Genomic DNA, 23,775 nt, shown 5'->3' with positions numbered 1-23,775 from the left:
TATTGGGGATATTTATTATAGCAAAAAATATTGAATTTTTTTCTAAATTGATGCTCTATTTTTGTTCATAGCGCAAAAAAAAAAAAACAGGTAATCAAATACCACCAAAAGAAAGCTCTATTTGTGGGAAAAAAAGGACACCAATTTTGTTTGGGAGCCACGTTGCACAACCGTGCAATTGTCAGTTAAAGCGACGCAGTGCTGAATCGCAAAAAGGGGCCTGGTCCTTTAGCTGGAAAATGGTCCGGGGCTTAAGTGGTTAACCGGCCGTTGTCTCCCGTGTGTATGGGGGCTTGAGGAAGGATTACAATTCTTGTTGTGTTTTTATTGCTATCTGTGTCTCAGCTGGATAGGTTGACCAGTGACAGGAGATTAAAAATGTGTAGTTTTTTTTTTTTGTTTGTTTTTTTTTTTTTTACCAGAACAGGAAGGAGGTATGTTAAACCTTTCAACCACAGGGTAAAGAAAATCTTAGGCTGGCCATACATAATCTAATTTTGAAAGAATTTTCTTTTGAAAATCAAAATTTTATGCGTTTTGTGATCCGATGGCGCCACCATTGATTTCGAAATCCGACCAACCAAGCCTTCAATTTCACCTCATGTTGCTACAGAAAAGAATTTTTCATGGCCGGGAATCTTCTCTTCTTTCCCGAGAATTTTCTTTTCTTTGCAAATGCGCATTTCTTTTTCGATTACATTTCTCGCACAATTCTCCCATCATTGATTAGAAAATCGTTTGTGTTTCAAAAAAAAAAAATTTCCAACATGTCCAATAACTCAAATTCAATGGCCGCATGAAAAATCAGCTGTTGCTGCAGCCCCACTAATGACGCGAAATAGGAACGAAAATTCTTAGATAAGATTTCCGAAAAAGAAAATTATTTTTCAAAAATCGACCCTGTGCGTATTTTATGGCCTGCATGCCTTAGCACAATTTTTCAACTTTCACATGTGTTCGAAAAACCGTACATTTCATCACAACTACTTTGTGCATCCAGGTGGATTATACTGAGTTTATTTCAGCAATTAAATTAAGGAAAAATACTGCACATGTGTAAAAACATAAAAATAAATAATATTAATCACCACCATTACAGTGTAAATGGTCCAGGGCGAATTGGGCTTTCAATTGGTAAATGATTAGGGATATCTCTTGATTTTTTTTTTATTTTTTTTTTATTATTATCAAAGGAAAACTAAGCCAAAATAGTAAAAAAATAAACATTTTTTTTAAGGGTAGCTGTATATTTCTTGTTACTACCATAACCTACCACCAAAGAACAACTCAAAATAAATTCTCCTAATCCTAACGATCGCAGAGATACTATATATGTGTATGTTCGTTGTTGTTTGTTCCTGTAGTTCAGACCAAAAGCAAGAGTGCGCAATTTACTTTTTTTTTTTTAAATGTTTTTTTTTTTTTTATTTATCCTACCTAAAACACTCTGACACTAACTGACACTGATACAAATTTAAAATTTGTTTTACATCTAGGCGTGAAGGGGTTAAGGAGATTGTACATTCAGACTTATGGCCCGTACACACGATCCAAAAATCATATCAAAAATGCCGCTTTCGAATCGATCATTTGATAATTCGATCGTTACATAGTAAGTAAGGTTGAATAAAGACAATAGTCCATCCAGTTCAACCTGTGTAGGTGTACGTGTGTGTCAGTGCTAATAATCATTTCCATATACCTGTATATTGTGTTCTTTAACCGCTTCAGCCCCAGAGGATTTTACCCCCTTCCTGACCAGAGCACTTTTTGTGATTCGGCACTGCGTAGCTTTAACTAACGATTGCGCGGTCGTGCAACGTTGCACCCAAACAAAATTGACGTCCTTTTTTTTCTCACAAATAGAGCTTTTTTTTTGTGTGGAATTTGATCACCTCTGCAAAATTTGTTTTTTTTGGCGCTATAAACAAAAAAAGAGCAACAATTTTGACAAAAACACAATATTTTTTACTTTTTGCTATAATAAATATCCTCCGAGAATATATTAAAAAAAAATACAAATTTCCTCAGTTTAGGCCGATATGTATTCTACATATTTTTGGTAAAAAAAATCGCAATAAGTGTATATTGATTGGTTTGCGCAAAAGTTATAGCGTCTACAAAATAGGGGATAGTTTTATGGCATTTTTATTATAATTTTTTTTTTATTAGTAATGGTGGTGATCTGCGATTTTTATTGTGACTGCAACATGGTGGACACTTTTGACACTATTTTGGGAACATTGTCATTTATACAACGATCAGTGCTATAAAAATGCACTTATTACTGTGTAAATGACACTGGCAGGGAAGAGGTTAAACACTAGGGGGCGATCAAGGGGTTAAGTGTGTCCTAGGGAGTGATTCTAACTGTGGGGGGGGGGCTACCACTCCCATGACAGCGATCACCGCTCCCGATGACAGGGAGCAGTAGATCTCTGTCATGACACAAGGCAGAACGGGGAAATGCCAATGGTGGAAGAGAGTTCCACATCCTTATCGCCCTGACAGTGAAAAAAAACTCAAACACACACTTCCCTGTTCTGTTCTGAGAGGAGTGACAAATCGTGTGTTCCTATTAGCTAGGAACCACGATCCGTCACTTCCTCTAGTCAGTCCCCTCCCCCTTCAGTTAGAAACACAAACAGGGAACACACTTAACCCCTTGATTGCCCACCTTGTGTTAACCCCTTCCCTGCCAGTGACATTTTTACAGTAATCAGTGCATTTTTATAGCACTGATCGCTGTATAGATGCTAGTGGTCCCGAAAATGTGTCCGCCATAATGTCGCAGTCCCGATAAAAATGGTAGATCACCGCCATTAAAATAAATAATAATGCTATAAATATATCCCCTATTTTGTAGACGCTATAACTTTTGTGCAAACCAATCAATATACGCTTATTGCGATTTTTTTTTTTTTTACCAAAAATATGTAGAAGAATACATATTAGCCTAAATTGGGGAAAAATTAGCTGTTTTTAAAAAAAAATGGGGATATTTATTATAGCAAAAAGTACAAAATATTGTGTTTTCTTCAAAATTGTCGCTCTTTTTTTTGTTTATAGCGCAAAAAAAAAAAAAAACGTAGAGGCGATCAAATACCACCAAAAGAAAGCTCTATTTGTGGGAAAAAAAGGACGTCAATTTTCTTTGGGTGCAGCGCCGCACGACCGCGCAATTGTCAGTCAAACCAACGCAGTGCCGAATCGCTAAAAGTGCTCTGGTCAGGAAGGGGGTAAATCCTTCCGAGGCTGAAGCGGTTAAAGAGATTTCCTCATAATTCCTGTTGTGCACACGGGGAAATCTCCCCGAAGGGACACACGGGGCTACAAAAATTAAAAGCTTTTCCAACCTTCCAATTTTATCTATTGCTTGGAGTTCCATGTTTTGCCTTTCCTGACATGCCACACCAACATTGGCCACCAGGTGGAAGCACAACACAGCCAAAGATCATAGAGGTCTCAGAGGTAAGAGTATGGAGTTGCACATAGAAGGCAATTATGTATTTTGTTTCCATACTTCCCTAGACAAGTGACAGCTGGGATCAGGTTGCTATGGGCGACATACACACATTTTCTCACTCTTTTTTTATGCATAATGCATGTTGTTTCATTCAGGTAAGAGTTCATTCTACATGAAATAACCTCAAAAAGCGGGATTTTATGGGCAATAAAAAAATATGCATATATATGCAATATATAATATACAAAGAACTTCACATATAGAAAATGTATCTTATTGTAGAAAAATTGTATTAAAAAGTCTTCTGGTGATAATACAAAGCATCATAAGAATAGTATTGTCCTTGCAGTTCATTCTACTGCAGTGTTATGGCTCCTTGGTCTGCACCACACCTTACAAGCGTTAAACCGCACAGAGCGCCAGCTAGAGCGAAACGCTTATGCAGCTACCCTTGTTATTCCTCCCCAACGCTCACCCCATCGCTGCATAGCCTAACGCAGAATCACCCACATTCCATCCCCCAGCTCTGTGGTCAACCCCCTTTGTTCACCTGTCAGCTAACACTGGGTACAAGCCTGATTTTAGCTTTCAGTTGGTATGCATAAACATGCACAGGCATAAATTACAAAGACCACTGATGACTATGCTTTTTTTGTATAAGTGAAAGGCAGCAGCAAAATCTGATAAAAGGCCACCTTAAGTCTATAAATACTTCCATCCAGATAAGATCGCTCAGAGCTGTGCGTTGTTATTGGAGATTGGTGACCCTTTTCTGTGTCATTATGTTTATGGATGAAGAAGAAGCCGTGTTCACTGGTTAATGTTTAGCGAAGTCACTCTGTGCCCTTTTCATTGGCCCATTTTTAAGGGCCCCTTCGCACCTCTGAGCACATATCACAGCAAGATGTTCACTTGCATTATGTTGGGTTAAAGGCACCTCCGCTTCAAGTGGTTGTAAACCCTTACAATACACTTTTTGCTACAGGTAAGCCTATAGTTAGGCTTACCTGAAGCTGCCCCGGATATCTTTTAAACCTGCACGGCTCAGGAGATATCCCCTGTATCTGCATGTGCCAACGTCATCGGCACATGCGCACTGACGCAATGGCACATACGTGGCGTTTGCTTCAGTGAGAGTGACATCATCGCGCCTCCAGCCAATCACATCGCCGGAGCTGCAATACCCGGAAGTAACTCCAGGGAGAAATGTTGCCGGCCGGTGCTGTGTACGGGCAATGCCAAGGGGGCTTCGCTCTCAGGTGAGTATTACATAATGAGCTAGGGTGCTAGCTCATTATGCCTTTGTCTTGCAGGGTTTTTTTTTCCATGTGGGTTTACAACCACTTTCAGTACAAAACATATACAGTGCAGATTTATGTTGAGGCTGGTTTAGGGCCTGTTCAGAGTGAATGGGTTTCCATACCTCCCAACTTTTTGAGATGGGAGTGAGGGACACCTATCAGCAAAAGCATGCAGGCATAGGACACACCCCTTTGCCACTCCCCCTTAAAGGAGAATTGTACAAAAAAACAAGATTGGTTAAACCCACAAGTGATTTTTTTTTTCCTTTACCACTACTATTCCTTTATATTAGCTTTAGAAATTTACAAATGCAGCAATTTAGAAATCAGATGAAAGATTTAGCACAGGTAAACTCTTTTTGATGGATAAAAAGTGCATTTTATGTACAACTATATAGCTCAGACCAAGGGATGAGGGACAGAGGGACATTGCTCGAAATCGGGGACAGTTATGGGTTACCCCTGAAACAATATACTAGGTGTGAATGGGTCCTAAAGGAGAACTTTAAGAAGTTCATCCCAGAAGGACATTGGAAGGGAAGATTTCTCTGTGCTTCCTTTTTCCCAGTATGGCTGGCATAAAACATCTAAAATGCCCATGTTAGCTCAATGCTTCCACTCCATGTGCTTATATTCATTAGCAGAAGCAGACCTGAGACAAGGGGTTGCTGCCCTGGGCACAATGGTTTTATTGCAGAGATGGTGTGCCCTGTCCCTAACCCAAAGGGGTGCAGTTTGGCATCTTTGCCCTGGGCGCTGGATGACCTTGTCCTGGCAATGAGAAGAAGTCTATGGGTCGGCCATCAAAGCATCTAAGTCCATTCAGAAAATAGCATGGAAGAGAGCGCAGAGTGGAACCAACAGGATAACATTACAGATGCGCTCCATCAGAGCAACCTGGATCACAGCACAGTCATAATTATAACAACACCTCCTACTCTCCTTACATAGTTGGTAAGGTTGAATAAAGACACCAGTCCATCCAGTTCAACCTGTGTGGGTGTGTGTTACTGTTAATACCATTTCCCCTGTATATTGTGTTTGCTAAGATGCCCATCTAAGAGATCTCCCCGTTGAACACTTACAGCTGTGACAGTAAAGAACCCCTTATGCAGTTTAAAGTCATAATAAAGACAATATATGTTTAAAAAAAATAACAAGCATGTTATATTTACCTGCTCTGTGTAATAGTTTTGCACAGAGCGGCCCCCGATCCTCCTCTTGTTGGGTCCCCCCGGTGGAGCTCCTGGCCCCTCCCTCCTGTTGAGTGCCCCCACAGCAAGAAGCTTGTAATGGGGGCACCCAAGCACCCATTCTTGAGGGATATTGTTTGAAAATATTACTATCCCAAGTGAAAGAGCCCCTTCATTCCTTTAACACAGACCACACATGTAAGACCCTGGATAACGGGTAAAAGGAAATGCTGAGTCTTGTGTGGTTGTACGGTGAGTCTGATTAGTTCAGATCAGACTGGGGTTCTCGGTCACCCTGTACCCCTAATAGACACAAGGTGACTTACTCATAAGAGAGGCCAGGGGAGCTGGACAAGGAGGTTCCAGAGCTCTCTAAGGAAATCTGAGTTCCACAAGCCCCCTGCCCAAAGTGACTTCCTCACAGTGTCCATATTTTAGATTTTCCCTGACTTCCTGTCTATTGAATGCCAGAGTTGGCAGGACAGGAAGTGATGTAAAATCTCTCCAATAAAGCCCTGGATAAAAAGAACGTACTTCATGTCCTGGTGACATTTTACCAGCAAATTAAGAAAACTCTCCAACAGCTACGTAGATAAAAGTAAGTATTATTAGTAGCCTGGAAGAAGGTCTGTCTGTCCCCTGTCTTTTTCTTTTTGTCTAAAGAATTTCCCTTAGATCCTCTCTGTTGATATCATTCTTACTGGTGCAGGAAAAAACTTTTACGTGGGGTACACACTATAAGAAAATCGGGCGATTGCCTGATTTTCTTCAATGTTTCACAGCAAGTTGGAATTGAGAAAGGAAATAAGAAAATTTTCGTACCACAAAGGCTTTTTTTGTTGTTGTTGTCTATTGTTTCTGATCATGCGCAGTCTTTTTTTTTCAGATTTTTATCCGAAAACGGTACACATTAAAACGAAAATTGTTCAGATCCACGCTGTAGTCGTCATTCGGCTATAGCGTGGATCTGAACAGGCTAAATGACCTGCTTTGCTGGTAGTACGTCTATTGAAGTCCTACCGTGCCCGAGCGGCCTGCGTGCGTCCTGCAGGGCGCGCGCAGCGTGCTCTGTGATCAGCGAGACTATGAGACTTGCTAGATCAGAGTAAGGGGTCAATCCCCCTTACAAGATGTTCAGATGTCAGCCAATGACAGCTGATCATGTGATGTAAACAGAGCCGTTAATTGGCTATTCTCAGCATGAGGAGAAAAAAAAAAGTCCATCACCGGCGCCTGCTAGTGGGACATCGGTCCCGATCACCGAGAGCTGCCGCCAGCTCCTCAGTGCCACCTGCCAGTGCCCACCAGCGCCATCTATCAGTGCCTCATCAACAGTGCTGCAAATCAGTGCCACCTATCATTGCCCATCAGTGCAATCTATCAGTGCCACCTTATCTGTCCCCATCAGTGCCGCCTTATCTGTGGCTACCAGTGCCGCCTCATCAGTACATATCAATGAAGGAGAGAAATTACCTGTTTGCAAAATTTTATAACAAACTATGAAACATGATTTTTTTTAATAAAAATCCCAGCTGTGATTAAATACCAACAAAAGAAAGCTCTATTTGTGTGAAAAAAAATGATACAAATTTAATTTGAGTACACTGTTGTAGGACCGGGCAATTGTCATTCAAAGTGGGACAGCGCTGAAAAGCTGAAAATTGGTCTGGGCAGGAGGGGGGTTAAAGTGCCCAGTAAGCAAGTGGTTAAACCTTCACCATTCTGTCCAAATGTAGAAAAAAAAATTTTTGATTGGACATAAATTATTGTGGGTTATCGGGCGATACTATGAATATTACCTGCAATACATTATATACTCTTTATTTTTTTTACGATTATTATTTATAGTAAGTTTTGCAAGAAAGCAAAAATAAAACAAACTGACTATAGGCCAACTTCATTCTTCCAATTGTTCCTCCATTACCAACCACCATTTTGATTCCACGCTGTGAACCTGGGAAAATACATAAAATTGTAGCTCATTGTGAGAGAAGCGACTTCCATCCGGGGGACAGAGTGATCGCACGAGGGAGTTTTTTGCTCTTTGGAACACGAAGGGGAATAAATCTCAGCCTGATACTTCTCCAAAACTACTGCTGGGTTTCCTTTGGCCAGCCAGCACCAGCGCTATTAGGAGTAACACTTTTCAATATCATGAATTCTTCACAGAATAGACAGCCTTCACATCAACTGTGAAGAACATCCTTCACTTAATAAGATGTTCCGAACCAAATGGTAAACGCTGCCAAATCCACAAAAAATATTTTTGTTAACTGCCATGGAGGATAAAAAAAACTTCCCTTCAGTCAATATAAGCTTCCGTTTGGCTCAGGTGAGCACCAAAATGGGGTTGATCACCAGAATGTGCAGCTTGCCCCTCATAACAATTGATGATAATGATGACTGTCAGGAGTAATTGATCATTTTATTAAAGAGCTCTTTGTTTGCTAAACACCTGTGCCAGAACCTACAATAGAAGAAAGAATTCTAAATCTCAATTCTCGGTTTTGGGGTAATTTTATTTATAAGTCTCGAGTAATTCAGAATACTTTATTCATCACAAAGGGAGCGTTGATGTTTAAAGGTTGGCTGCTAAAGCTGCAAGCAAGACCCTTGCTCTGCTTTAGGGGTTTTGCAACTAGCCAGCAGTCTAGGAAAACTTTTGAAGTTGCAGGTCTACTTAAATTTGTAGAAGTCAGAGATCACATTTCCAACTTACTAGGTCTTGATTGAGTGGCTTACAGCTCGAATTCCTGCCTGGCTCATGGGGTTAAGAGATAGCTTAGGATCCTGTAGTGGTTTTCAAGTTGCTGGTTCAAATCCTGGTTGTTCTTTTTTTAAATCGTGGTAACTTTTACCCCTGAAATAGGAGAATTAACACATCAATACTTGAGCAGAGGTGAGTAGCTCAGTGGATGAGAGTGTTGACCAGGGCACCGTAGACTCAAGTTCAAATCCACAAAAGTGCTGTAGACCCCCGAAGTGCAAATCCATGAAAGCACTGCAAACACCAGATGTGAATCCATAAAGAGCACTAGACTCAAACTCAAATCCCTGAGTGAAAGTTTGGAGGCCATGGACAACCCACCAGTCTGCTCCAGTCACAGGCCTGTAACATGTGTGGGCATCACATTAGATTGTGGACACCCTTCCTCTTTGGTCCATGGTCTGTGACATGAGTGCAACATATATAAATAGAATGGGCTGCCTTACTAGGGCAGTCCATTCATAATAGTAGAGACTTAGATTTTTTTTTTTCTTGGCATCACCCTCTATATAGTTTCACAGCCGGTGGGTCTCAAACATCTCCCACAGCTCACACAACTTCACTCAAACTCCGTATCCAAAGCTGGAGTCCAAAGGCTCGTCTGGGAACCGCTCCGAACCAAAGCCCCAAATAAGAAACAAGACAGCTTCCACACTACTGAACACAAGGCGTGTCATTGAAATACTACATCACGATTCACATCTGGGTCTTCAAAGCCATAAGAAGACACACAAATTCAGTGAGTCGTGGAGCAATCACTCTGTTCCAACACCACCACTGCTATCACCATGAATAAACACTGAATATTAGGAGTCAGTAAACATATCCATGTATTAATGTCCATTAAACTGGCCATTAGATTCCTAAGCCACAATAAGAACAAAAAATTGTATAAAAGTCATATAAATAGTAATATCCCAAATTAGCATAAATCCCAATTCTTACCAACCTGGGATTTAAGTCATTTTAAATAGTAACTCCTGAATCACCAAATTTGATGTACAAAGGGCTGGCTGCTAAACCCCAAGTCTGAGCGGTGCTCTGGTGCAGGGGATAAGCAGCCAGCCACTCACTCAACAGATGTTTTGGCGTTGTGGGTTCAAATCTAGTTCTATCTGTTTTTAATTTGAGTCTATGTATAAAGAGCTGGCTGGCTAGCTCAGGGGTTTAACAGACCGCCTATAACCCAGCAGTGATTTTAGAGTAGCTGGTTCGATTCCTAGCTCATATATCTAAATTTGTGATTACGTTTTACTCCTGAAATAGAAGAACGAAGAGGTCAGTGATTGAGCCGAGGCGAATAGCTCAGTGGATATGAGTGTTGACCAGGGTGCGGTAGACCTGAGTTCAAATCCACAACAGTGCTGTAGACCCTGAGTGCCAATCCACAAAAGCGCTAAAAACCCAGACTGCTTCTTCACAAAGCACTGTAGGCTCCATGTGCAAATCCATAAAAAGTGCTGCTGACCCTGGTGTGAATCTGTGAAGAGCAGTAGATTTGAACTCAAATCCTTGAGTGAAAGCTTGGAGGCCATGGACCAGTCTGCTCCAGTTCCAGGTCCCCACAGGCCTGTAACATGTGTGGGCATCACATTAGATTGTGGACACCCTTCCTCTTTGGTCCATGATCTGTGATATATAAATAGAATGGGCTGCCTTACCAGGGCAGCCCATTCATAATAGTAGATACTTAGATTTTTCTTGGCATCACCCTCAATATAGTTTCACAGCCAGTGGGTCTCAAACATCTCCCACAGCCCTGTTCCACCAACAGGGAGATTCAGGCACCACTCTGCACCAGGCTTTCCCTCAGAGGGATTTGAACTCAGGTCTCCAGCAGACCAGACAGAGGTCCTACCCACTGAGCTACGACCTATGCTCAAACCCTAAGGTGCTCATTCTTTTATTTCAGGAGTAAAAACATGTACACACTACAAAAAAAAAAAAAAAAAAGATTAACCTCCCTGGCGGTATGATTCAGTCTGGAATAAGGTGCTGAAAGCGGTACAATTATTTTGCATGGAAATCTGGCTTTTATTTTGTAGTCCTGTAATTCTTAGGAATAACGCTCTGAAATCTCTTCAAACCAGAGTCTAGCGGACATCCCGGGTATGATAAAGTTTATAATATAATAAAGAATAATAAAAATTATTGAATAATGTAATCAAATCCAAAAAAAGATGAAAAAGGGACATGTTTTGGTTGCTATGGACAATCTCCAAATTACAAGCAGTAAAAAACAGTATTTATAATATAAAAGTGCATGCAGGGCATTGCACAGACCACTAGGGACAAAGGGGGTGTGTATTTTTTACTACAGCACTGTAATCTGTAAGATTACAGTGCTGTGTGTCTTTTGTGTCTTTTTACATTTTTGAATTTGCCGCCGTTCTCCGCTCCCGTGCGCCGTAACGTCGCAGGGAACGGAGCTCGGCGGCATTCGGCACTGTGAATCGAGCGCAGGACGGCTCGATCACACAGCGCGGCGGACATCGCTGGATCCAGGGGACAAGGTAAGTGACGTTACCTGTGTCCTCCCCTGCATCGAGCGGTGCAAGCCCGAGTCTGGCTCGGGGTTACCGCTATTGTAATGAAATTCCCAACCCGAGCCAGACTCGGGATTACCGCTAAGGAGGTTAAACAATGAAAGCAATTCTGCAAGTCAATATATATAACAGAACATGTACACCCAACATCTTCACACACATCACAACTGCACTTTATGAAACATTGTACAGGTGGCTGATTTAGAGACTTGAGCCTGAGGATACTAAACCAGGTTAATTTCTAAGTACTCAGTACTCGGATTATTTATCCTCTGAGCTTACAATTCAGAAACACATAACACTGATGCATTAACTAGTTCTGAGAGAACACTTTAGTTGTTGAAGACACTTTTACCCAAACAGCAACATGTCGACTCAAAAAGTCTCTTTAAGGGCTCATTCACGGCAGGTGCACTGTGACCCTTGTCCAGAGCGACCCCCCCCCCCCCCCGCATAAGACAATGGAAAAAAAAACCTTGCTTTCTATGGTGTCAGTTGACAGTACGGAAAAAAAAATTTGAATATTCAAAAATTCTGAAATCTATACAATTCACATACTATCAATCACATTACAACTTATAAACTAAGTACAAATCCCATTTACATAAATTACCACGCCAGAAAAACCCTCATCCAGTGAGCTACTGCTACTTCTCAATTACAAGCGAGCGCATTCTTTTTTTTAGAGTAGTAATATCTTCAACATGCATCACCCTTTGTCTACTGGCCTGTAGTTTAATAGCCCAACCTGGTGGTTCAGCTCTGAATTTGGAGACCAGGAAACAAACTGATCACCGATTGTAATAAATTCCCCTTTTGATGAGGGGCAGGAGAGAAGCTTCTCAAATGTACCATTTGCCTTACATTAGGGTCCACCTCAGAGCCCCCCTTACATCAGAGTCTGCCTTTATTATTATTATTATTATTCAGGATTTATATAGCGCCAACAGTTTGCGCAGCTCTTTACAATATGAGGGCAGACAGTACACTTACAATACAAATCAATACAGGAGGGATCAGAGGGCCCTGCTCGTTAGAGCTTACAATCTAGAAGGGAGGGTCAAGTTGAAACAAAAGGTAATAACTATGGGGGATGAGCTGATGGAGAAAATGAAAATACAGTTGTTAGGTGTGGGTAGGGTAGGCTTATCTGAAGAGAAGGGTTTTCAGGGATCGTCTCAAAAGCTAATAAAGTAGGAGATAGGCAGACAGATTGGGGTAGGGCATTCCATAGGATTGGAGAGGCTTTGGAAAAGTCCTGGAGGAGGTGATGAGGGAGCTAGAGAGCAGGAGGTCTTGAGAGGAACGAAGAGAATGAGTAGGTTGGTATTTAGAGACTAAGCTAGTGATGTAGCTGGGGGCAGAGTTGTGGATGGCTTTGTACGTAGTTAGTATTTTGAATTTAATTCTTTGGCTGAGCGGAAGCCAGTGGAGGGATTGACAGAGAGGAGTAGCAAACAAAGAGCAATTGGTAAGGTGGATGAGTCTGGCAGCAGCATTCATGATAGATTGAAGAGGTGATAGACTATGTAGAGGTAAGCCAATGAGAAGGGAGTTGCAGTAGTCGATGCAAGAGATGACCAGCGAGTGAATTAAGAGGAAAAATTATAAGTTCGGTTTTGGATAGATTGAGTTTGAGGAAGTGATGGGACATCCAGACTGATATATCTGATAGTAAATTAGTTATACGTGAGGAGACAGAGGGAGTGAGCTGAAGGGTAGAGAAATAGATTTGGGTGTCGTCAGCGTAGAGGTGGTATTGGAAGCCATGGGAGGCTATCAGTTGACCCAGGGAGGAGGTGTAGATTGAAAATAGGAGCAGTCCAAGAACAGAACCTTGGGGGACCCCAACAGAGAAAGGAAGAGGAGAGGAGGAAGTAGAGTTGTAAGAAACGCTAAAGGTGCGGTTGGATAAGTAGGAAGAGAACCATTGAAGAGTACAGTCACGGAGACCAAAGGTGTGGAGTTTTTTGAGGAGGAGGGGGTGGTCAACCGTATCAAAGGCAGCAGAGAGGTCCAGAAGGAGGAGTACAGAATAATGTCGATTGGTTTTGGCTGTTAGTAGATCGTTTTTTAGTTTTAGGAGAGCCGTTTCTGTGGAGTGTTGAGGACGAAATCCAGACTGAAGGGCATCAAGAAGGCTATTATCAGTGAGGTGGATGCTTAGTCGGTTGTAGACCAGACATTCGAGGAGTTTGGATAAGGAGATGGGGTGTAGGTTGTTAGGATTGGATGGGTCCAGTGAGGATTTTTTTAAGTATGGGTCTGACAAGTGCATGTTTTAGAGAGTTGGGGAAGATACCAGAAGACAGGGAGAGATTGAAGATGTGTATTAGAGAGTGCCTTAGGAAGTTCCCCTTCCAACAGAACCCCCATTAGAGCCCCCCTTACATCAGGTTCCCTATCAGAACTGAACTCATATTAGGGTCCTCCTCAGAGATCCCCTTCTATCAGGGTTCCCTTATCAGAGCCCCCTTATATCAGTGTGCCTTAGGAGCCTCCCCTTACATCAGGGTCCTCCTCAAAGACCCACTTATATCAGGATTCCAATGAGAATTGCACTTAATTAGAGTCCTCCTCAGAGACCCACTTATATCAGGGTTCCCTCATCATAGCCCTCCTAAATCAGTGTGCCTTAGGAGTCTCCCCTTACATCAGGGTCCTCCTCAAAGACCCCCTTTTAAAAGGTTCCCAATCAGAATTGCACTTACATTAGGGTCCTCCTTAGAGATCCACTTATATCAGGGTTCCCTCATCAGAGAACCCCTATTATATCAATCTGCCTTAAGAACCCCTTACATTGGGTACCACATCAAAATTGAATTTACATTAGGGTCCTCCTCGGAGCCCCCTATATTAGGAGTCCCTCATCATAGCCCCCTCATATCACAGTCTCCCCCAGGAGTCTCACCTTGCATCAGGGTCCCCCATTACAGCCCCATCTTACATCAGGGTCCTCTTTAGCAGTCTCCCCCTTACATCAGGGTACCCAAACAGAGTCCTTTACATCAGAGCCTGCCTTAGCAGTCCCCTAAGCATCAGGGTCCCCGTCAGAGCCCCACTTACATCTTCCTGATAGGGTAACTGTAATCAGAGTAGCAGAAAATCTGGAGCCGGAAGGTTGAGAAGGTATGGTTGGAGGAAGTTCCGTCATGCTGGGGCATCATTTATCTAGAATGCTGGCTGTCCCAGTAAACAGCTGATGCGATGATCACAACACAGTGGGGGGGGAGGCACCTGACTATCTGTGAGCCAGATGCAATCCTGTTATGGGCTGGATTTGTCCTGCAGCTGTAGCTTGGAGATCTATTCAATAATAAATAAAAACTTAAGTTGTCCTTTAACTTTCCTTGGAAACAATCACATCAAATAATTTACACAGCCATTCAAATAAAAACTTACACAGCCATTCAAATAAAAACCAGCGTCCTTGATTCTTCAGAGCACATATGTCAAACACAAGGCCCGTAAGCTGAATATGTTCTGCCAGGCCTGGTCATGTGGCCCTCGCACCCAGTGCTGCAGCGGGAATGTGGTGGAACTCCATTTGCCACCTCCAGCTCTCACCCTCCTCTCCCTGCTGTCACTTCTAGGTTTACAAGGGACAGCTTTGCTCTCAGCGGCTCCTGGATTTAACATATCACTGCAGACACTCACAGTGGAGCCAGATCTCCAGAATCTGAGAGAGAGAACAGGAAGCTTTTTTGGGGGGGTTGAGAATAGTGTTGTACACTGTGCATAGCGCACCCCTGAATCCTGCACTCTGTATGCAGCGCACTCTTGAGCCCTGCACTCTGGACGTAGCATAAACTGGACTCTGCACTCTGCGTAGCTCACTCCTGAACTCTACATGTACTGTAATCCTGAACTCTCTGTACATAGTGCGCTCCGGAACCCTGCACTCTGTTCGTGGCGCATCCCTGCACTCTCCACATAGCACACCCCTGAACCCTGCTCTCTGTGTGTAGCGCACTCCTGAACTCTGTATGTAATGCACTCTGCATGTAACGCACTCCTGAACTCTGCACTCTGTATGTAGCTTTAGCCTTAACCATGCACCCTGTACGTAGCGCACCCCTGAACCCTGCACTCTGTGCATAACGTACTCCTGAACTCTGCATGTAACTCACTCCTGAACTCTTAAATAGTAGGTGAGGTTGAAAAAAGACACAAGTCCAACCTATGTGTGTGATTATATGTCAGTATTGTATATCCCTGTATGTTGCGGACGTTCAGGTGATAATCGAATAGTTTTTTTTAAAATATAGATGCCCCGCGCTGAAACCACCACTTGTGGAAAGGAATTCCACATCCTTGCCCATCTTACAGTAAAGAACCCTTTACGCAGTTTAAGGTTAAACCTCTTTTCTTCTCATTTTAATGAGTGGCCACGAGTCTTATTAAACTCCCTTCAAGCAAAAAAAGTTTTATCCCTATTGTGGGGGTCACCAGTACGGTATTTGTATATTGAAATCATATCCCTTCTCAAGCGTCTTTTCTCCAGAGAGAGTAAGTTCAGTGCTCGCAACCTTTCTGATAACGGATATCATCCAGACCCTAGCTTTGTTGCCCTTCTTTGTACTCACACCATTTCCAGTAAATCCTTCCTGAGGACTGGTGCCCAGAACTGGACAGCATATTCCAAGCGAGGCTGGACCAAAGTCTTGTAGAGTGGGAGAATTATTGCTTTATCCCTGGAGTTAATCCCCTTTTTATTGCATGCCAATATTCTGTTTGCTCCGTTAGCAGCAGCTTGGTATTGCATGCCATTGCTGAGCCTATCATCTACTAGGACCCCCAGGTCCTTTTCCATCCTATCCCCAGAGGTTCTCCCCCTAGTGAGTAGATTGCATTTATATGTTTGCCATCCAAATGCAGCATTTTAAATTTTTCTACATTAAACCTCATTTGCCATGTAGTTGCCCACCCCATTAATTTGTTCAGATCTTCTTGCAAGGTTTCCACATCCTGTGGAGAAGTTATTGCCCTGCTTAGCTTAGTATCGTCCACAAATACAGAGATTGAACTGTTTACCCCATCCTCCAGGTCGTTTATGAACAAATTAAACAGGATTGGTCCAAGCATAGACCCCTGGGGGACCCCACTACCCACCCCTGACCAATCCGAGTACTCCCCATTTATCACCACCCTCTGAACTCGGCCTTGTAGCCAGTTTTCAATCCATGTACTCACCCTATGGTCCATGCCAACGGACCTTACTTTGTAGAGTAAAAGTTCATGGGGAACTGTGTCAAATGCTTTTGCAAAATCCAGATACACCATGTCTATGGGCCTTCCTTTATCTAGATGGCAGCTCACGTACTCATAGAAGGTTAATAGATTGGTTTGGCAAGAATGATTCTTCATGAATTCATGCTGTTTACTGCCAATGAAACTGTTTTCTTTACTAAAATCTTGTATATAGTCCCTTATCATCCCCTCCATGAGCTTGCATACTATTGATGTTAGGCTAACTGGTCTGTAATTCCCAGGGATGTATTTTTGCCCTTTTTTAAATATTGGTGCTACATTGGCTTTTCTCCAAATAGCTGGTACCATTCCAGTCAGTAGACTGTCAGTAAAAATTAGGACAAATGGTCTGGCAATTACTTGACTGAGTTCCCCAAGTACCCTCGGGTGCAAGCCATCTGGCCCCAGTGATTTATTAATGTTAAGTTTCCCAAGTCGATTTCTAATTCTGTCCTCTGCTAGCCATGATGGTGCTTCCTGTGATGTGTCATGAGGACAAACACTGCAGTTTTGGTTACTGAAGCCCCCCCCCCCCCCGTTTCCCTTGTGAAGAATAATTTCAATACCTTCGCCATCTCCCCATCCCTTGTAACCAGATGTCCTTCCTCATTATTTATGGGGCCAATATGGTTATATGGTTTACTGTTTATATACTTAAAGAATTTCTTGGGATTTTTTTTGCTCTCCACCGCTATGTTTGCTGCCTTAATTGCACCCTTACATATCTTGTTGCATTCTTTGTAAAGTCTGAATGCTGACGATGATCCCTCAGCCTTGTATTTTCTGAAGGCCTTCTCCTTTGCTTTTATATGCATTTTTACATTGGAGTTAAACCATCCAGCCATCTTTTGTTTGCGCTTTTAAATGTATTTCCCAATTGTATGCACTGGCTAATGCTCTTAAAGCAAACCCATCTCTCCTCTGTGTTCTTTGTTTCTAAGATTTTATCCCAATTTATATCCTCTAGCAAGGTTCGTAGTTTAGGGAAGTTGGCTCTTTTGAATCTCAGTGTCTTTGTGTTCCCCTTATGTTTCCTATTTGTGTGATTTATACTGAAGTCATTTGACCTGTGATCGCGGTTTCCTAAATTGCCTCGTATTACCACATCCATGATCAGGTCTGTATTGTTGGTAATCAGTAGATCTAGTAACGCCTTGTTTCTAGTTGGTGCGTCTACCATCTGACCCATAAAATTGTCCTGCAAGACATTTAGGAACTGGAGAGCCTTATGCCGCATACAGAGGATAGGAATCTTGGTCGGAAAAAAGCTCAGATGGTTTTTCCGGCAGGATTCCGCTCAAGCTGTCTTGCATACACACGGTCACAAAAAAGTTCTCTGAACTTTCGACCGTCAAGAACGCGGTGATGTACAACACTACGACGAGCCAAGAAAATTAAGTTCAATGCTTCCAAGCAAGCGTCGAATTGTTTCCGAGCATGCGTAGGAATTTTGCGTGTCGGAATTTGTACAGACAATTTTTCCGACTGAAAAATTGAGAACATGCTCTTAATTTTTCGCTGGCCGAAATTACGCCAGCAAAAGTCCTATGGAGTATACGCACAATCGCATTTTCTGACCAAAAGCTCTCATCTGACTTTTGTTGGAGGAATTTCCGATCAAGTGTAGGAATGCGTGGTTCCTTCCACCCAGTGTATGTCTGGATAATTAACCACTTGCTTACTGGGCACTTAAACCCCCCTCCTGCCCAGACCAATTTTCACTGATGCACTTTGAATGACAATTGCGCAGCCATACAACACTGTACCCAAATGAAATTTTTATCATTTTTTTCCCACAAATAGAGCTTTCTTTTGGTGGTATTTAATTACAGCTGGGAGTTTTATTTTTTGCTAAACAAACAAAAAAAGATGCAAAATAAAAAAAAATTAAAATAAATCATGTTTAATAGTTTGTTATAAAATTTTGCAAACAGGTCATTTTTCTCCTTCATTGAAATGCGCTGATGAGGCGGCACTGGTGGGCACTGATAGGCACAGTTAAGGCGACACTAATAGGCACAGATAAGGTGGCACCGATAGGCACAGATAAGGCAGTACTGATGGGCACAGATAAGGCGGCACTGATGGGCAAAGATGGGCACGGATGGGTGGCACGGATGGGTGGCACTAAGGGGCACTGATAGGTACCACTGATAGATGGGACCGATAGGTGGCACTGCTGGGCACTGGTAGATGACACTGATGGGCACAGATATGTGGCACTGAGGTGCAGCAATGTTGTTGAGGCAGATTGTGGGCACTGATAGGTGGCACTGTGGGCACTGATGTATGGCACTATGGGCACTGATGGGTGGCACTTTTTTAATATTTGGGTGGTACTGGCAGGGGGCAGGTGGGCACTGATAAGCTGGCCGTGATCGGGACTGATGTCCCGATCACGGCCACCGGTGATCGGCTTTTTTTTTCTTTCCTCGCGCTGTCAGGAGGAAAAAATAGCCGATTACCGGCTCTGTTTTGTCACATGATCAGCTGTCATTGGCTGACAGCTGATCACGTGGTAAGTGGTCGGGATCAACCCCTTGCTCGGATCCATGATCAGGCGAGTCAGGGGGCGCGCAGACCGCTCGTGCACGGGACGACGTCAAAGCAGGTCCGCGCTGTAGCCGTTATTCGGCTATAGTGCGGATCTCTAGTGGTTAAAATCCCCCAACACTTCCCATTCTTGCTGCTAATCGAAATTGTGATAGGAGGTTCGTCTACCCCTCCTGCCTCAGGTTAGGGGGCCTATAGTATACTCCCAGTATTATTTTCCCCTTGGCTTAATCCCTTTGGAGCTCTACCCATAAGGATTCCACCTCCTCCCTAGCTCCCTTATTGATGTCATCTCTCACATTCACTTGAATACCCTTGAATGGTTGCCAGCCAATCACGAGAGCTGTTAAACCAGGTCTCTAAAATTCCCATAAAATCTAAATCCTCCTTGTTCAACAGTATCTCTAGTTCACCCATCTTGTCCGCCAGGCTCCTGGTATTGGTAAACATGCCACATAGTTTAGACCGGTCGCATACGGTCCTGTGATTGGGTGTAACTCTGCACTCTGTATGTAATGCACTTGGTATGTAACTCACTCCTGAACTCTGCACTCTGTATGTAGCTTTATCCTGAACCCTGCACTCTGTACAAAGTGCCATTTGAGGGCAACCATTCTGCTGATGCAGCCCATAATGAAATTTAGTTTGATACCCCTGATCTAGAACAAACAATTTTGTGAGCAACCTCTTTCAAACTCCCAATCATCTTTCACAATCACTCACGCCAATGACCAATCAAGTTGGATGCAGCATAATGGAAGGGAGGAAATAACAGTTTATTGGACCAGCACATAATTCCAACACATTCGAGTGTCACAAGTGCATTTTTGTATTGCGTTAGGCTTAAACAGTATCGTAAACTTCGCTAAACATCATCATCCCTCCTCCCCCACCCTCTAAAGTCCCACCCCCAACCCTCCCCACCCTTCCTTCCAAACAGCATCAGTAACATTACTCAACACGTTGTACTGTGTATAAATGGAAAAGGCAAGGATGAAAGAAAAAGATTTTACAAAAAAAAATAATAATAATATACAGAAATGACTGCCCTGGGGCAGACACAGACCTTCCGCCGCCACTTTCAAACAAAGCACCAATTAGCCACGGCAAGATGTAAGCTCCACGGGCCAAAAAAATTGAAGGAGGAGGCGACGGCGTATATTATCACAACGAGTAAGCTGCGCTTCCCAGGCACCGTGTGGTTGAAATGCTGGTGGAGGCTTTGTATTTTGTAGGATCCTGCGGGAAGTTCGTATCAGCGCTACCGGCAAATGTAGAGACCAAGGTCCGACAGGTATTAAGTTGTAAAAAGTTGTAAGGGGGAAAAAAAAAATTTGTAAGAGAGAGAAAAAGAAAATTTGTAAAAGAAAAAAAACCAGGGAAGAAACGGATGCTGTTGGCCTACCCTGAGCAAATGGAGAGAAAGTTGCTTTTTCCTAATCTTAAGAGACGTACGGTAATGACAATGAAGCATCTGTAACAGTAACATATAGAGGCACAGCCCACAAGCTCGAGTCAAAAAATTAAAAAACAAAAGAAAAACATTCTATACAATCTCTCTGCTGCTGCTTCCACCCCATAGTCTAAACTTATAATAATAATTATTATCATGATACAAACCCACTTTGACAGAAAAAGAAAATAAAAAATACATTCCTTTGACACAATCTTTTTTTTGTTTTGTTTTAACCTTTCAGTGGGGGCGTAATAGGGAGTGAGTCCAATAGAAAAGGAGAATGATTTTGGTTACAAAGACAAAAAAAACGCATCAAGCTTGTATATCGCTTGTGACGCCAGTAAAACATAGCAACAAGGTTTCTTAATAAAAAAAAGAAAGAAAAAAAAAAAAAAAGAGGAGAAAAAAAAATACCTGGTCGAAAAAAAAAAAAAAAAAAAAACAACAATGTGTTGTAATACCACTATTTTATTCAAAAAAAAAAAAAAATATTTGGCATTATTTGTTATTTTTTTATTTTTTACTCCTGAATAGTTTGCAGCCCTGAGATGTGGTGATTCCCTCTGTGGGATTGCAGGGCTCTTCGACACCCCATAATGCATTGAGACGCATGGGCAAAGTTCAGGTTCAGCTCTTCCAGTGCGGCCGCAGTCGAGCCGCAGCTTGGCGATTGTTTCGTTTTTTTTTTTTTTTTAATTCTTTTTTTCCCCTCTCACGATTTTGGTTTTCCAAGTTGCGCCACCCTCACCTCGTACAGCTCGATACCAGGAGGGTGCTCGTTAATGGTACCAGACCCGGTAGCACAGGATGGCGCCGGCGGTCAGCACAGTGAACATACAGATGTTTAGCACCAGGGACCTCCATTCTTGGCTGTCATTTTTGTCTTCCGCTGGGTTGGTTTTGATCTTGTGGTCTTCGTCGGGTGACAAGTGGGTGTGGTCCGCCCCGGTGGTTCTCCTACGGATTTCAGTGTCTTGACTAGTACTGGGCAGAAAAAATAAAAATGATTTATGAAGAGCAAGAAAACTGTTAAAGAGAACCTGTACTTACACCCATTAACACCAATACTGCAATGGCTGAGGACACCTCTCTTCTGACTCCCCACCCACCACAATGCCGTATGAAGTGGAATAATAAGCAGGAAAAAAATCCTCCATAAGGCCAGTCTCACACGGGCTTGTATAAGAGCAGTGTGAACAGCAAGCTTTGTTGAAGCTTTTAAAGTATCATTTAGCTCCAGTTTGTAAATGTTAAACACTGATCCTAATGGGAGTGCTGGCTGTCACTTTAAGAAAGCTGCTAGCAGACTTCAGCACTTCTTGCGTGATGATGTCACCAGTAGGAAGAGTGCGACGCATTTCAGACACATTTGCACTCTTCCTTACTGGCGACGTCTTCACACAAGAAGTGCTGCAGCCTGCTAGCAGCTTGCTTAAAGTGACAATCAGCACTGCCATTAGGATCTGTGTTCAAAATTTACAAACCGGAGCTGAATGGTACTTTAACCACTTGATTTACCCCCCTTCATGACCAGGCCATTTTATTTGCAATGCGGCACTGCGTTACTTTAACTGACAATCGCGCCGTCAGCGACACTGTACCCAAACAAAAAAAAAAATGTAATTTTTTTCCCCACAAATAGAGCTTTCTTTTGGTGGCTTTTGATCACCTCTGGGTTATTTCTTTTATGCGCTATAAACAAAAAAAGATCAACAATCTTGAGAAAAAAAAAATTGTTTTTACTTTCTGCAATAAAACATATCCAATAAAAAAAATGTAAAAAAATCTTAATTTCTTCATAATTTTAGGCCAATATGTATTCTGTTACATATTTTTGCTAATAAAAAGAAAATCCCAATAAGCGTATACTGATTGGTTAGCACAAAAATTATAGAGTCTACAAACTATGGGATATATACTGAAATTCTTTTTTATTTTTTCTTATTGCCAGTAATGGCCGCGATTGGTGGCTTATAGCGGGGACTGCGCTATTGCGGCGGACAATCTGACACTTTTGGCACTGTGTGGGAACCAGCAACACGAATACAGTGATTAATGCTAAAAATATGCACTGTCACTGTACTAATGACACAGACTGGGAAGGGGTTAACATCAGGGTGATCAAAGAGTGAACGGTGTGCTTAGCCAGTGTTTTTGTGTACTGTGTGTGCTGCTTCACTAAGGGATGTGCTTTGCAGGGAAACAAAATCCATCACATCCCCCGTGTCAGGACAGAGCTCTGCCTTGCTTACATAGGCAGAGCTCTAATCTGTGTCTCTCCTCGCCGAAGGACAGCGGGTGACAGTGGACATCCATTGGCTGGCACTGATCGGCTTCTGCTGTGACTAATCACAGCAGAAGTGGAATGCCCCCTACCTGGAAGTGCAAAATCATGTACATATACGTGATTCTGCACAGAACAGCTGCCCTTTAGCAGTAAATCTACTATGGGGTGGTCAGGAAGTGGTTAAACGCTTTAACAAAGCTTGCTGACAGCTCTGCAAATGCTTTGTAAAAGCTTGCTGTTCACACCGGTCTTATACAGGCTGAAGCCCGGGGGGAGACTGGCCTTACACAGTTTAAGATTTGTTGATCCTTCTAGTAAATATTTTTTTTTCCCATTTCCTTTAATAGGGTGACAACACTGTTGTTCTGCAGCTAGACTGCACTGCAGCATTGTCAGCCTGTGGACAGGGTAGTCTCAGCTGGACATGCCCTTTGTAGACAGGCTTTAAAGTGGGGCTAAACTCTGCAATACTTACATCTCCTTCAGTGGACTGAGATCCCTTGCCAACATATTCTACCTGGCTTCATTGGCCGCCCCAGGATGATGTCACTCATACGCATGCACAGGAGTGCGGTCATCCTGGCCCAGCAGTGCTACATGGTTTGTTCCAACTCCTGTAACTCATTTTTTTGGACAGTTTAGCCTGCATGTAACTATAAATAATGGTATGTGATCGGTTTGATCAGACGCTTACACAGGCTGGTAACACCAAAACCAGAAGTGACAAAATACTCATTGCTTACAATTTCTTAGGCCATAGAGGTGGTTGGAGAAGTTCCAGTCCTTGGTTATCTCTATTGTAAGCTTGCGGAAACACCAACTGCACGGTGGGATGGGAGAGCCTGGAAAAGTGGCCGGGGGGTCTCCTTCCACCACATGTAAAAGCGATCCATCAGCTATTTAGCTGCTTAGATCGCTTTTACTTTATTCAGCATCGCTTTCTGAAAAGATTGCTA

The 23,775-nt window shown here is 42.6% G+C and overlaps 1 protein-coding gene across 1 annotated transcript in view; it reads right to left on the bottom strand.

Annotated features, from left to right (window-relative positions):
• Nucleotides 1-19,828: 19,828 nt before the first annotated feature.
• PTPN1 (protein tyrosine phosphatase non-receptor type 1) overlaps nt 19,829-23,775 on the bottom strand; it is a 113,000-nt gene continuing 109,053 nt past the window's right edge. The window contains exon 9 of the mRNA XM_077460522.1: nt 19,829-21,516. Coding sequence (XP_077316648.1) covers nt 21,312-21,516 — 205 coding nt within the window. The 3' untranslated portion in view covers nt 19,829-21,311. The remainder of the gene's footprint in view (nt 21,517-23,775) is intronic.

This window comes from Lithobates pipiens, unplaced genomic scaffold, assembly GCF_037356315.1.
Source record: "Lithobates pipiens isolate NorthernLeopardFrog02 unplaced genomic scaffold, aLitPip1_a1.2 Scaffold_28, whole genome shotgun sequence".
Classification (NCBI taxonomy): domain Eukaryota; kingdom Metazoa; phylum Chordata; class Amphibia; order Anura; family Ranidae; genus Lithobates; species Lithobates pipiens.
Note: the sequence above shows the minus strand (reverse complement) of the source record. Positions and strands in the feature narration are given on the sequence as shown.